Source organism: Sarcophilus harrisii, chromosome 5, assembly GCF_902635505.1.
Source record: "Sarcophilus harrisii chromosome 5, mSarHar1.11, whole genome shotgun sequence".
Taxonomy (NCBI): Eukaryota; Metazoa; Chordata; class Mammalia; order Dasyuromorphia; family Dasyuridae; genus Sarcophilus; species Sarcophilus harrisii.
The window spans coordinates 63273434-63288225 of record NC_045430.1 but is presented as its reverse complement, the minus strand read 5'-3'; the positions used below and the strand labels follow the sequence as shown (position 1 = coordinate 63288225).

The 14792-nt window shown below is 34.9% G+C and overlaps 1 protein-coding gene across 2 annotated transcripts in view; it reads right to left on the bottom strand.

Moving 5' to 3' along the window:
* LOC100926503 (voltage-dependent L-type calcium channel subunit alpha-1C) overlaps window positions 1-14792 on the bottom strand; it is a 342775-nt gene that overhangs the window by 236159 nt on the left and 91824 nt on the right. For both annotated transcript variants that reach the window (XM_031937793.1, XM_031937792.1), the window contains exon 5: window positions 298-401. In XM_031937793.1, coding sequence (XP_031793653.1) covers window positions 298-401 — 104 coding nt within the window. The remainder of the gene's footprint in view (window positions 1-297; window positions 402-14792) is intronic.

Sequence of the window (14792 nt, the reverse complement as noted above, 5' to 3'; positions counted from 1 at the left end):
GAAAGGTTTAATGGGGCGGGTACTGACATAGTTGGCATAATGAATAGCATATCAGCCTGGTCATCTCTTACTGAAGCCATCTGTTCAGCCCATTGTCTATTATCCAGACCAGGAGATTAATTGCTGGGAATCTGTGCTCTTTACCCACACGGGCCAAGGCCATTTGTTTAAAGGTGCCTGAAACTGACTCATTTGTCTCACTTGGTTCAGTGAGACCCAGAGAAAGTGTAAAGCCAAAATGAAAAGGATAAATACAAGAAATGAAAAAACAGTAATGTTTTCTTTGGTACTGCTTACCCGCTAAGGACACCGAGAACCAAGTTAAGAACAAAAAATGACCCTATGATGATTAGTGTAACAAAATAGATCCAGGGCCAGTCCCTTCCTACGGCATCATTGACCTAGAAGAATGGAATGATAGTTAGTGAGACACACTCTGCAACCGAGCATGGCGAAGCTCCACCGGGTACCCAAGTCACTGGTATCAGGAATATTGGGACCTAACTCTCCTCCGAGACCAAATTGGAAGCCAAATGTCATCGATGGATGAAAGATTTTTATTTGAACCAAGAAATTTCAGGTTTTTTGTTTTTGTTTTTTGGTGTTTCCTATATCCACAAGGGTCCCATTCACAAAGAATCTGGTGATGGAGCCCTGCTCGGCTGCATTGGAAGGAGGACATGGAGATGGTCAGCTTACCCGCTCAAAACACCGAGAACCAGATTTAGAACGAAAAAGGATCCAAAGATGACCAGACTGACAAAATACACCCAGGGTAACTCATAGCCCATTGCGTCTTGCATCTGGAAAGATGAAGGAAAGTCGGGAGAGAAAGCAAGTTAGGAGAGAAAGAAAGCAGAAACATGTTAGAGCAGAGAGGCAGGTGGGAAAGTATGGAGACAGAACCTGTAAAGGACCCATTAACCTGGACTTCATTTCTCCCATGAACATTAGGAACATTTTTTCCTTTTGTTATCATCATGTTCTAAACTATCTTTCCATAAATAAATACTTGAGTTGTTATGTTTTTTTTTTAAACAGATTTGAAAGCAGCCACTTAAAGGAAGCTACTGTCTTGTACTTTTTGTTGGTGGTGTGCCATTTTCAGCATGGAAAAAAAAATTAATTGAGATTAAACTTAATGTACTTTCTTTTGTCCAGGCAGGTGTTCTCACAATAAATAATTTCCAAATTAGTTAGTTCATGTATTAGGAGCTGGCGAGAGAACTGAGAAAAAGGGTGTTCAAGCAAGATCAGAATAGACTCACGTGAATATCAAAGCTTCTGCTGCACCTATGGGTCAATGAATACTCTCAGGCTATATATACATACATATATATTTTTATGTATGTATATATAAAATGCCTTACCCTCCCAAAACTTTATAGACATAGTTGAATTAATTAAAGGAAGAAGAAAGAGGAAACTATCTTGTTTCCAATAAATTTGGATGTGTATCTCCTGGAACATCACCTGATAAATTCTACTAGGAAAATTTGGAAGCTACTTGGAATTTGGCAAACTGGAAGCTACAGTAGATAACTATCTTAGAGTAAAAAAACTTCTGTATAAGAAAAGAATACTTATCACTGTAGAGAGAGGCCAACAGATGTGGTTTCTAAAGGCAAGGTGATGCTTTCCAATTTTTTATGAAGATGAAAATTTATGGGGTCATCAACCTTTCACTTACACCATTATGGTATCCATTGGAGTTATTTTTTTTAAATCATAACTGTTCCTGAAAATAATCCCAACATTATCCTTGTGAAATTACCTAATAAGGAAAGGGCCAGAACAGGCCTTGTCAACATTTTCCAACATCCTCCATAAAGCTTCTTACTCCAAATACATTCACACAGTTGAGCACATACTTTGTCCATATTGTGGTAGAAGATACTTAGCCTGATTGGACTAAAGTTCTATATCAAGTTCTTTCCTTGTGTCGGCCTTATGTAAGTAGTGCTTGAATAAGTAAGTGTTTGAGCTATTTCTATAACTTGCCATTTTCTGAGTGTTAAGTTAAAGGATGATTTGCTAAAGAGCTCTATTAAGGCCTTTAGATATTAATAGTTAGGGTGGGAGGTGATTCAGGCCAGTTCCAATGGTCTTGTAATGGAGAGAGCCACATGCACCCAGAGAAAGTATTGTGGTAACTGAGTGTGGATCACAACATAGTATTTTCACTTTTTGTTGTTATTTGCCTGCATTTTGTTTTATTTCTCATTTTCCCCCTTTTTTCTGATTTTTCTTGTGCAGCATGATAACTATAGAACTATGTATAGAAGAATTGCACGTGTTTAACATATATTGGATTATTTGAAATCTAGAGCGGGAGTGGAGGGAAGGAAGGGAGAAAAAATTTTGGAATAAAAGGTTTTGCATGGGTGAATGTTGAAAGCTATTTATGTATGGTTTTGAAAATAAAAAGCTTTAAGAAAAAATAGTTAGGCTGGGATAGTATGGAAGACCTAATTTTTCTACAATAGTCCCTCTTAAATATGTATTTGTGATTCAGTGAAGGCAATTGGGGTGAGGAAGCATTGAGCTGGTGAGGGAAGGAAAGGCTAGAATGAACAGGGGTCAAAGACAATTGAGGTTTTAAATCTGGATGACTATCTGGATGACTTCTTTGGTGATATTTTCTTTGCCTGGTATAGTATAAAGATCACTGATTCTTGAAGACTTGGGTTCAAGTGTCATCTTCATCAGTTAATACTATTTATATATCCTTGTATAAATCAATAAATAGCTTTAGACCTCAGTTCCCTCAACTGTTAAAGAAAGGGGTAGCCCGGATAGCTGATTAATCTCTTTTGCTTTTTCACCAACAAACTATGATTCTTTCACCCCTTAAATATGGGTTTCCCCCAAGTTTCTAGTCCTAATTCTCAGCTCTTCCTGTACTCTCCAAGTGATCTCATTTGTTCCTATGATTTCATTTATCATCTATGCAGGCAGCTTCAAAATCAAAATCTCTGACTCACCCCAATCTTTCCCTAGAACTTCCTGCCAGATGATTCCAACTCAGCATCCTGCTGATGCTTGAAACAATACCTAAAAGTGAACACTTCTCATTTCCCCTAAAATCTGCCCCTCTCTCTTAATTTCTAGTTCTGGGATGCCACCATCATCCATCCAGTCACACATAGACTTGTAATATTTTGCTTATTTTTAACTCTGACTTCTGAACTCCCCCACATCCAACCAGTTGGCAAGCCCTATTGATTCTATGTTGGCAAACTCTCCCAGATGTCACTCCCCACCTTCCACTAATCCCTTTAGCTTTCTAGTGAGAGGCAGTCTACATGCAAAGAAAGCACAATCGGAGTCGGAGGATCTAGGTCAGGCAGGACTATCCATAGAGAGTAGAAATCACTCCACCTTTCTAGACTTCTTTCCTCAGGTATGAAATGAAGGCTTTTGCATTACTTCATTAAAAATCCCTTGGTCTATAGATTCTTTGCTTCTGGTTGCTTTTTTGGCAATCTGCTTGCATACTCAGAAGACAGTTGGGTAGTAGAAGGGAAGGGACAAACAAAAGTGATGGGGCTATTAAGTTTGTGTGTGTGTGTGTGTGTGTGTGTGTGTGTGTGTATGTTGACAATATCAACTCATTTTAAAAGAACCAGAATGAAATATTTCATTACTGTTTTTTAGATTTATCTTCTTTATTAAAAGTCATTATTCTGTGATGAGCAGGATGTTCTCAGAAAAACCTGGAAAGTCTTCCATGAACTCAGGCAAAGTGAAATGTAATGTGTACATAGTAATAGAAAAGTTGTGGGATGATCAACTGTGAATGACTTTATTATTCTCAAAAATGCAATGATCCAGGACTACTCTGAGAGACTTAGGATGAAAAATGCTGTCCATACTCAGAAAAAGAACTGATTGGATCTGAATACAGACTGACACATATTTTTAAACTATTTTTTAAAGGGATTTTTGGGTAGAGGTCAGGGGAGATCTCTGTTTTCTTTTGTGGTGTGATTGTTATGGAAATGTTTTGCACAACTTCACATGGATCTTCTCAATGAAGGGGAAGTGAGGGGAAAGAGATAATCCAGAACTCAAAATTTTAAAAATTAATGTGAAAAATTGTTTTATACGTAAATAGGGAAAATAAAAATATTAAAAGAGAAAGTCATTATTCTGGGCTATTTGTTATTAAGGATGGGAGGGGAAGGAAGAGAGGAGCAGACAGAATGGAAATCATACAATGCTAATGAATTCTTTTATCAATTGAAATGGAACTATTTCCAAAATAAAAATAGGAAAAACAAAAACAGTAATCCAAAAATTTTAAATTTAAAAATTTAAAAATTTAAAATTTAAAAAATGGCCTAATTTGCTGATACCCTTACTTAGCTAAAGAATTATGCACAGGAATGGGTAAATGTTGCAGAGATGCTGATTTCAGTTTTTTTTTTTTCCTAAAAGGTAACTTTTTCAAAAGTGGAATATAATCAGGGATGTTCTGGAGTTAGCCCAAATTTCAAAGAGCCTATTGTTAAATTTTTAGTATAGGTATTTTATACCTCAAAAATTAGTGAACACTATAAATCTGGGCTTTATTTGTTGTTTGGTTTATGATCTAGATTTAAGAAAGCCATATAAAAATATTAATGATACAGATCTGTCATTGCCACTTTTTTTCCTTCCAGAGAGCTGGGTGTTAAATGTTATAACCACATTTCTGAGTATAATGCTTTGGAAGAGAATAAGTTACTCCTCATTGGAGGTATTCAGGAAAAGATGTGATGAACACATGTCAGGGCTATTGGAGAAAAGGAATCTTCAAGTATGGGTTGAATTAATTCTGAAATTTTGTGATTTTTGTATACCCTAGAAAGAACACCAATCTTGGAGTCAAGATACCAGATTTGCAGTCTAAGTTTGAAAAGTTATGAGTGATCATAGAAAAAGCATTTACTGTTTCTGAGTCTCAGTTCAGAGGATCACAAGAATAATAATTCTCATCCTAGCTACTTTTCAGAGTTGTTGGGAGGAGAGTCATCTGGAAAACTTCAAGGGTTACTGGAACATGAATTATTATTACTATTGTGTCCCTACTCTTCCGAGGCTATTCTACTCTTAAACATACAGTAAAAATAGCCCAGAAAACCCCCAAAGGAACAAGGAGTCATGTCTTGACTTCCCTCCCTCTTGAAAACCATAAAGACTTATAGTTTCTTATGTAAAAGTGGCAGAACTGAGTTATTGTGTTCATGACTCAAAAGGTATTGACTGGAAAAATCATATAACTGAGTCATCCCTGTAGTCACAGGACTAGAGTCAAGGAATTAGATGCATTTTAGGGTCACTTATAGCTTCAAAACTATGACCCTATGAATTTAAAATCCAGGGGAATATGCTAAAACCAATGTCTAACTCCTGGAGGAAATAAATAAATATCTAAATAAAAATATTTTTATTTAGAAAAAAATAAAATAAAATCTAAATCTATTTGTGAGTTCCTTAAAAAGTAGGAGAAGAAATTCCCATCTTTAGATTTCCCCCATCTTTTGCCATCTTTAAATGTGTTTATCCAACTATATCTCTATATAAAGTTCCATGACATTTTCTCTTGAGTTCGACCTTACAAACAGCTGTATAAAGTGAGGTAAGGGGACTTTGAGTAAAAACTCTTCTTGATTAATGGGAAACTTGTGACTTGACATGAAAAGGTTGACTATGTAAAACCTCTAAAAGTAACTCAGCTCATATGTTGTGTCAAGTTTGGCGAGATTCATTGTTGAAAGAATCAACAACTTGAAGTAGTAGCTAAATAAATTCTTGGGCATTTGTAGCCTTTGTCATCAAGCATGCTGGGAATGGAAGAATGGCAGTTTTATAGGTCACCAAGTGAACCTCATATCTGAGAGTGGATTTTAACTTTCTTCTCTGCATCACCCAGTTTTCTAATGTTTAAAATCCTGTGCCTTCATTAATTTTTCCATTATTTCTACTCTTTCCTTAATGCCTCCTGGGAGCCCATATTATTTGAAAACTCCTATTCCCCTGGTTAGTGGGAATTTGACTAGTTATCATTTTATATTTCCTAGGGTTGTAGTTAACATTCCCAATTGGAGAGAGAGCTAGGTGGCCTAGTGAATAGAGGACACTACTGAGAGACAGGGACATCCAAGTTTAAATCTAATCTCGGAAACTTACTGCCTGTGTGAGTATTAGGAAAAAGAGGCTGAAATCACTGAAGTTCTGGACTGAAAAACTCCCAGAGATTATAAATCCTCCATTTGAAAAATAGCTCTTTCCTACTTTTTAAAACTGTAATGGAGACTTGAGAGAGCAACTTCAGGGCATATGATGATGTTAAGAAGTGTCTTAGTAAAATTAAAAATTTTTAGTCTTCCTATAAGGTTAGGATCCAAGGAACCTTAATATATAAGTAGAAATCATATGTACAAGAAAGAGTCAAACCTAGCTAAAGAAGGGTGTCAAGGCTATATGAGGAAGTAGTTTTAATCCTCAAAAGAAATCAGACACTGGCCCTAGAGTAATCAGAAGTGGAGCCCCTGACTTTCCTGGGGGATTTCCTAGTTAAATTAAGTAATGAGGTTCATGAAAATTTGCTCTATAAGTGTGTGTCACATCATAGAACCAAGAGAGGCAGCTAGATGGCACAGTGGATTGTGCAATGATCCGGACTTAGGGAGGTTTAAGTTCAAATCTGGCCTTAGACACTTAACATGTTGTGTGACTCTGGACAAATCATTTAACCTAATCGAAGTTTTCCCAAGCTTAAAAAAGAAATGATAATAGTGCCTATGTCACAGGGTTATTGTGAGGATCAAATGAGATGAAATGTAAAACAGTTTGCAAAACTTGAAGTACAATATAAATGCTAGAGACCAATACATTAATTTTCTCTGTGAGGAAAATGAGGTCCTGAGATGTTAATTGATTTGTGCAGGATTGGTAATCTACTAAAAGGAGTTGAACTTCTGTTCCTGATTTCAAGTTTGTTCAATATGCTGTTGAACATTACATATGGGAAGGATTCTGATATCTTACATAAGACTTGTGTGTGATGGAAGACTCCAAGGATGCTATTTTATCTGGGTTCCATTTCCTTGCAAACTATGACAATGAAAACTTTGTTCATATCCTTATGAATTATTATTCAATGTTGATAGTGTGTTTTATGTATTATGGAGGGTTTACATGTTGTTTGAGTATACTTCAAGTTAGTTTTAAGCTATGTAAAGAAACAGTTGGATGTGATGGACTTGGCTCTTTTCAACAGTGAGGTGATTCAAGACAATTTCAATAGATTTGTAAGTTGCCTTTGGCTGGAAAATGTTCTACTATGTCTTTGGGTGTACTGATGTTCTAAAATTTAGATTCATAATTTAAAGGAATTTGGAGCAATTTGGGAGAGATTGGGCAAGTTCTTGCCTTTGCTTCCCCATCCTGACTCCATTTCAATTCCAATAGATTTGTGATAGAAAGTGCCATCTGCATCCAGAAAGAGAACTATGGAGACTGAATGTGGATAAAAGTATAGCATTTTCATCTTTTTTGATTGTTTTTGTTTACTTGTTTTTTTTCTCTCTCATTTTTTCCCTTGTGCAGATTTTTCTTGTGCAGCATAACAAATTTGGAAATAAGTTTAGAGGAATTGCATATGTTTAACTTTTATTAGATTACTTGCTGTCTTGTGTAGGGGAGGAGAGAGGGAGAAAAATCTGGAACACAAGATTTTGCAAAGGTGAATGTTAAAAACTATCTTTGGAAAAATAAAATACTATTGAAATATGAAAAAAAATTGTTGGAACAACCCATGAGGTTATGAAATATTATCTTCCTAGATGTGAGATGGAAAAGCCAATGGAGCAGAAAAGTAGTAGAGGAAGGTAGCATGCTTTGGAACTGTAAGAGCCTACATGGGTTATTTAACATGATATTCCTTTCTTTTGCTTTCATTTCTTATTGAAGTTTCTCAAACATGGACACAGCCCAGATAATTAGGTATAAATAGAGATCACCCTGGCCTCAAAAGTAACCAACTGTGAATAAAGTGTATTGATCCAAAGATCCCAGGATATTCTGGTCTCCAAAAGATATAGGTGAGATTCATTGTTGTTGACACAATGCTTGACCTTGAGCCAAGCCTGGACCATCTTGGGTCTGGTTCTGGTTACTGAGTACTCCTGGAAATGTCTGGAACTGATATATCTGATAAGAATCTTGGTGGGGTTTAATCTGTGGTGGTCCAGTCTATCATAGAGAAGGTAAATAATTGGCTATAATTAGAGATAAGAAAGATTTTCATTAGAATATAAACTTTTTTTATGGCAAATATGAAATAAACCTAAATTCCATTGGGCCCATACTGTTAGTATTGCTAAATTGGCAAGTGTCCCAATCAATGACTCCCAAGGCAATAGAGATGCTATTGCTTTTGAATATCAAATGAGGCACAGGTGCACAAAATAAAGCATTTTATAACTGTTTGCTACTATTATTATAATTAGCATTATTGTTTAAGGAGTCCCTGCCAATGATTCTGGCACTCTGGATAGTTGGGTTGGTTCTTAAGACTGATGAGCAGTACATCTCTGTAATCTCTCCACTGCCATTTTATATTACAACATACTGGTTCTTTTTAATTTCTTTTTTTCTTTGTGAAGCAATTGGGATTAAGTGACTTTCCCAGGATCGCACAGCTAGGAAGTGTTAAGTATCTGAATCTGGATTTGAACTCAGGTCCTCTTGATTCCAAGCTCAGTACTCTATCCACAATGCCATCTAGCTACCTAACAATATACAGGTTCTTTTATGATAATTAGATAATTAATTTCCATAATTCACTTTAAATTTACAAGTACCTTTAACACAATAATCCAACAAGATAATGTCAGCATTATAATTCCTATTATATAGATGAACAAATGGTCTCAGAGGTATTAAATACCTTGCCCATGGTCATATGACTAATAAGTGTGAGAGCTACTATTTAAATTTAGGAGTTATATTGACAAGTGTAGGTTTCTTTCTTCTCAGTCATGATTGTTCTCACTTTAGAAAGCTATTGTTCTTGGAAACCAGCCAAGATGTCACTAGGAAGAAGCCTCACAGCTTCTTCCTCACAAATACTTCATAAAGATTCAGAAAACATATGAGACAAAGTCCTAATTAGGACATTCAAGAAAAAAAAATCACAGTGAGTCATTTTTCTATCCCAGGTCAACATAGGAGACATAAAAAAGTCTATAAACACGGAGAACAACACCTAGCCAAGAGTAAACTAGCCAGGAGTGAAGGGACTTAGAATTATGATCAAGGGACAAAAGAAGTTCCAGATATTGCACAAAGATGACTGACTTTGTTCAGGTGGCAGAAACAAGCACCAGTTGTCAGCTCTGTCATTTACTGACATTTACTCTGTCATTTACTGTTGGATTGCAGATCCAGTATAAACTGAGGAAGGGACCTAAACCTAGGAGTTGCAGTCCAGGGCAAGGAGGAGTCGCAAGTTGTAAAAGGTATACTGACTGAAAGGCAAGTAGAGAAACCAACAGCAGTTTGGTGTTTGACTCTGGAAGAAGATTTGGATTTCAGATGCAGTCTCTCATGCAAAATCTATAGTGGAATAACCCGGGCATAGAGCCCAGATCAAAAGAGAACCTGTAGTTCTGTCATAATTTGTGTGTTCTGAACCTGAAGTGCTTTCTAGCTGCTTAACAGTGGCTAAGTATAATTGTAGTCTGCTGGACTGCCAACTAGTAGGTGCAACTCAGATTAGAAATTTGCAGAGCTCAGAGCAAGAGGACTCATAATGGGAGGTAACTGGCAGACTTAGATGTCTAATCAAATAATAAGCAAAAAAGAAGTAAAGGACCTAAATATATATATTTTTAAAAAATTAGATGTGATAGATTTCTGGAGATTATTGAAAGGGAATAGAAAGGAACATAAACATTTCATAGTTTTGCATGGCACTTTACAAAAATTTACCATGTATTAGAGCATAAAGACCTTACAAAAATGCAGAAAAAAATTAAGCACATCTTTTGTATGCCACAATGCAATAAAATTACATTCTATGAAGGTCTACTGAAGAAATGACTAAAATTAATTACAGAATAAATAGAATCTGAAAGAAAAGTTGGGTGGAAGAACAAATCATAAAAACAATAGCTCATTTCATTAAAATTAAAAAAGAATATATGAAAGCTTTTGGGATGTAGCCAAAGCAGTTCTGAGGGTAACATTTATATCTCTAAATGCTTTCATCAGTATGAGAATGAACATATCAATAACTTGGGCAAGCAATTAAAAACAAAACCTCTAGAAACCAAGGAATTTAGCAACACAAAACGAAACACTAAAATATAATTCCTAAAGATAAAAGATAGATAAAAAATTGAAAGTGCAAAAAACCCATTTAATTAACCAAAAAAATTAGGAGCCAATTAATAAAAAAAACCTAAATAACTGAACAAAACACTAGCTAATTTAATTTTTTTAAAAGAAAGAGAAAAGCCAAATTATATGAAAAAGATAAATTTACAACAAATAAAGAAATAAAAGAATTATTAAAAAAACTATCTTACCTAATATGTCAGTAAGATTGACAATCTAAATGAAATGAATGAATTTTTACTGAAATACAAAATGCCCAGGTTATTAGAATGATATAGAGGATGTTAAAATAGCCCAGTCTTAGAAAAAAACATTAAACAAGCTGCAAATGAGTTACCAAAGGGAAAAAACCCAAATGAATCTATAAATGGATTCTATCAATATTTAAGGAACAAATAATCCCAGTATTACAAAAAATATTGGAAAAAATAGGAAAAGAGATCCTATTAAATTCTTTCTAAGAGACAAATATGGTCTTCATACTGAAATCAGGAAGTAAGGACAGAAAGCAAACTATAGACCAATTCCCAATTAAATATTGATGCAAAAATTATTAGCAAGCATACTATTGCAGTATATTACAAAAATTATACACTATACCAGTTTGGATTTATATCAGGAATGTAGGGTTGGTTCATCATTAGGAAAACTATAAACCTTATTGATCCCATTAATAACAAGAACAAAAATCATATGATATCAATAGAGTATCATTAGTATTTGGTATAGTGTTTAAAATGCTAGCTATAGCAATAAGAGAAGAAAAATATTTGAGAGAATTAGCAGAGGCAAAGAGGAAACCAAAATTATCCTTTTTTTGTGGATGATATGATGGTTTACTTAGAGAGCTCAGGCAACAACAAAAAATTAATTGAAACAATAAACAACTTCAGCAAAGTCACAGAATATAAAATAAAGTCACATAAATCATCACCATCTTTGAATATTACCAACAAAACTCAGTAGGAAGAGATAGAAAGAAATATTCCATTTACAATGACTATAGAATGTAAAAAATACTTGGGAATCTTCCATTAAGACACATACTGGTACTACTTCAAAATAGCTACAAAAGATTCTTTACACAAAAACAGACCTAAATAAGTGGAGGACTATTAATTGCATATAGATAGTCTGAACCAATATAGTAAAAATACCTAACATTTATATAGTGCCTCCTATGTGCTAAGCATTATGCTAAATGCTTTACAAATATGATACTACAAATGACAATTCTCCTTAAATTAATTTATATATTTAGTGCTATATCAACAAGTTAGAAAAAATAAAATTAATCTGGAGAAATAATAAATTAAGAATCTCAAGGGAAAAAATGAAAATTAGTGAAAAGGAAAAGGACATGACAGCACTAGATCTCAAACTATTATAAAATAGTAATTATAAAAACAATTTGATTCTGGTCAAGGAGTAGAGACTGAGCATTGGAAGAGAAAATGTACTTAATAGATAGAAGCAAATGAGTACAGTTTCCTTTTACTTGATAAATCCAAATATTCCAACTATTGGAATAGGAAATCACAATTTTGCCAAAACTTTTAAGAAAACTGGATATCTATCTGACTGAAACTTGGTATAGACCAACAATTTTATTTTTAATTTCCTTGTACCTAAGTGACTTTGTTCCTCTATATTGCTTTAGGAATTTCTTGCCTGCTCAGTCAGGCTATAGGATTTTGAATGGCAAATTCATTTTTGATATCTTTAATCATAGTTATGAGCAAATGTTTTATTTTGAATTTATTTTGAATGAATAAATTTCTTGTCAATTTAATAGATATTTCTCCTCTGAGCTACTTTTTAGACACCTAATCCTCCAGTTTATGTAGCAGAGTCCACTGAAGTGTTAATGCCCTAAAATGAAAAGGATTTAAAATCCTCCTATGAAAAAATCACTAACTCTAAGATCTTAATCCCATCAGGGTCAAATTTCTTTCTCACTTCAGTTTAGATTTTAGTATTCTATTTTTTTAACGAGTTAAAGGAAAAAGAAAATTGTTTCCACTTTTTCTTTATAATTGTTAGTGGGTTACTATTGTTGTGCCACAGTTCTTTTTTATTATCCTGACTCAGTTTCCCTGAATTGTTCTGCCTCAATTGTTCTGCTCAATCCTGCAAAACCATCCCTCCCTCTTAATCATAAGAATATTTGATAAGCATAAAAGATCTTGTATTTTAGAATATCAGAATGCCTCTCCCCATCCCAATCTATCAGAATGTCAGATACCATCTTATCAAGATGCCTCCCCCCATCCTGTCAGAACTAGATTGACAGGGCCTCAGTGCTCTGACTCTGCCCCTGCCTTTGTATACCCCCTGTATCTGAGCCACATGTGTGTATATATATATCATTGAGAACTTACATTGCTGGATTCTTGGAGACGATAGTCTCATTCAGCCCTGGGACCAAACCATGGATCCATTTGGTCCCAGTAAATCTCTCCCTTTCAAATAAAATACTATAACTCTCTAATCTCTATCTTGACTCAGTTTCTCTGGTATTACACTATTATAATTAAATTTCATTATGTCAGCTTTTCTTAATTCTTCAGAAATGAGTTTTAATTCTACCACACTGAAAAAAGGAAAATTGATTTTCTCAAGATTTCTTCAGAAATGGAGAAATGGCAATAGAGTAAAATACCTGAATTCAAACTACTTACAATGAAAGAAATTTGCAATAATTTAGCACAGACAAGTGATATTTTGGCAGCAGTAAGAAAAAGTTTACTGTATGTGCATGTTTGTGGCTGAAATCATCTTGTGGTACACTGCAATATGCACAAAGAATGACAAGAGAATTTAGAAATGACAGCTGACAGTTGACTTGTCAACAGACACAAAACACAACAAAAAACAAATCAAAGTAAGAAATCAGACTGTTGTTCTTAAGGTTTTCTAAATGCCTGAATCAGATAATTTGGGATGAAGAGAGGGCTGAGGGCAGATGGAGAATTAGTTAGGGTCCTAGAAGTATTTTTTTCTTCACCTTTAATTCTGCTAGAATCCTTTGAATAGATTTAAGGATTTCTCCTCTGAGAATTACTCTGAATTTCAACTTTAGCTAAAATACTATAAAGATTGATATAAGGGCTGGGAAAATGCAGAAAATCATGGTTGCTGTTAGCAGGAGTAATCAGACTGAGGAAGTCAGAGCTCAACTGTAACCAGCAACTCTGATGCTTGGGCAAGCATTATAAATACATTCCACGGCAAGTTCCCAAGAAAGATACTGTCAAATTAATTAATTAATTAATTTGTTCCTTTTTTACTTATTCATTCATTCATTTGTTTATTTGTAAGGAAATTGGGGTTAAGTCACTTGCCCAGGTCACACAGCTGGGAAGTGTTAAGTGTCTGAGATCCCATTTGAATTCAGGTCCTCCTGGCTCCAAAGCTGGTACTCTAACTGCCATCTAACTGCCTCCTCAAATCGACTTTTAAAGGCAGGCTTAGTGAAAGGGGAAGGAGAAGGGAAAGAAACTTACCACTTGGAAGCTTCCTAGTTTAATTGTTTAATATTAATAATTTAATTAGCACAAACCCTGCTAAATTGAGTTGCTTATACTTACAAAAGCAGTCTAAATGTTTTTGTGCCTTTGGGGCAAGCTCTGGCTGCCCTGGTTAAGACATAGTTTTGTTGCCAGCTACGAGATATCTTGCAAAGCAATGACAAAAGGGTTTGCTGCTATAACTAAGGAAAAGCAAGAAGTCACCACTCAAATGTCCAGGAACGAGACTTTTTTGTCCTCTTGACCTTTGTGAAGGCATCTAAGATTCCCCAGTCAGTTTGAACATACCTGTATTGTGGAATCATGGTCTGTTTTCCTTCTCTTGAATCTCCCTTCCCACTTAATCACAACTAAACTTTAATGTGTTTATTTCTTGCTCTCTTTTTCCTACATACCATTCCCTCTGCAATCAATATGATTCAATGATGATATTCTTATCAACATTTGAACTCAGTGTGGGTCATTGAATATTTACTCTGTGAAAGCCTTGGATCTGTTGTGACATAATGAGTAGGGAACTGATCTTGAAGTCAATAAAGTTTTGGGTTTAATTCCTTTGTGCCTCTGTCACATACTATCTTGTGACCTTAGGTGAGTCATTTAAATTCTAAATGGGCTAGGCAAGGGCTTCTTAAGCTTGTTCATGACACCTTTTCTCCTGAAAAATTTTTATGTGATCTCTGGGTACATAGGTATACAAAACAGGTGTATAAATCAAACATTTACTGATTATAAATCATAATTTTACAACCCCCTCATGTGACTCCATGTGGAGTTGTGATCCATAGCTTAAAACACTTTGTTTAGACAACTTTTTAAGGCTAAAAGGACAGAGTGATTTTCAATTTCATTGGTAGAAGGAATTTCATTATT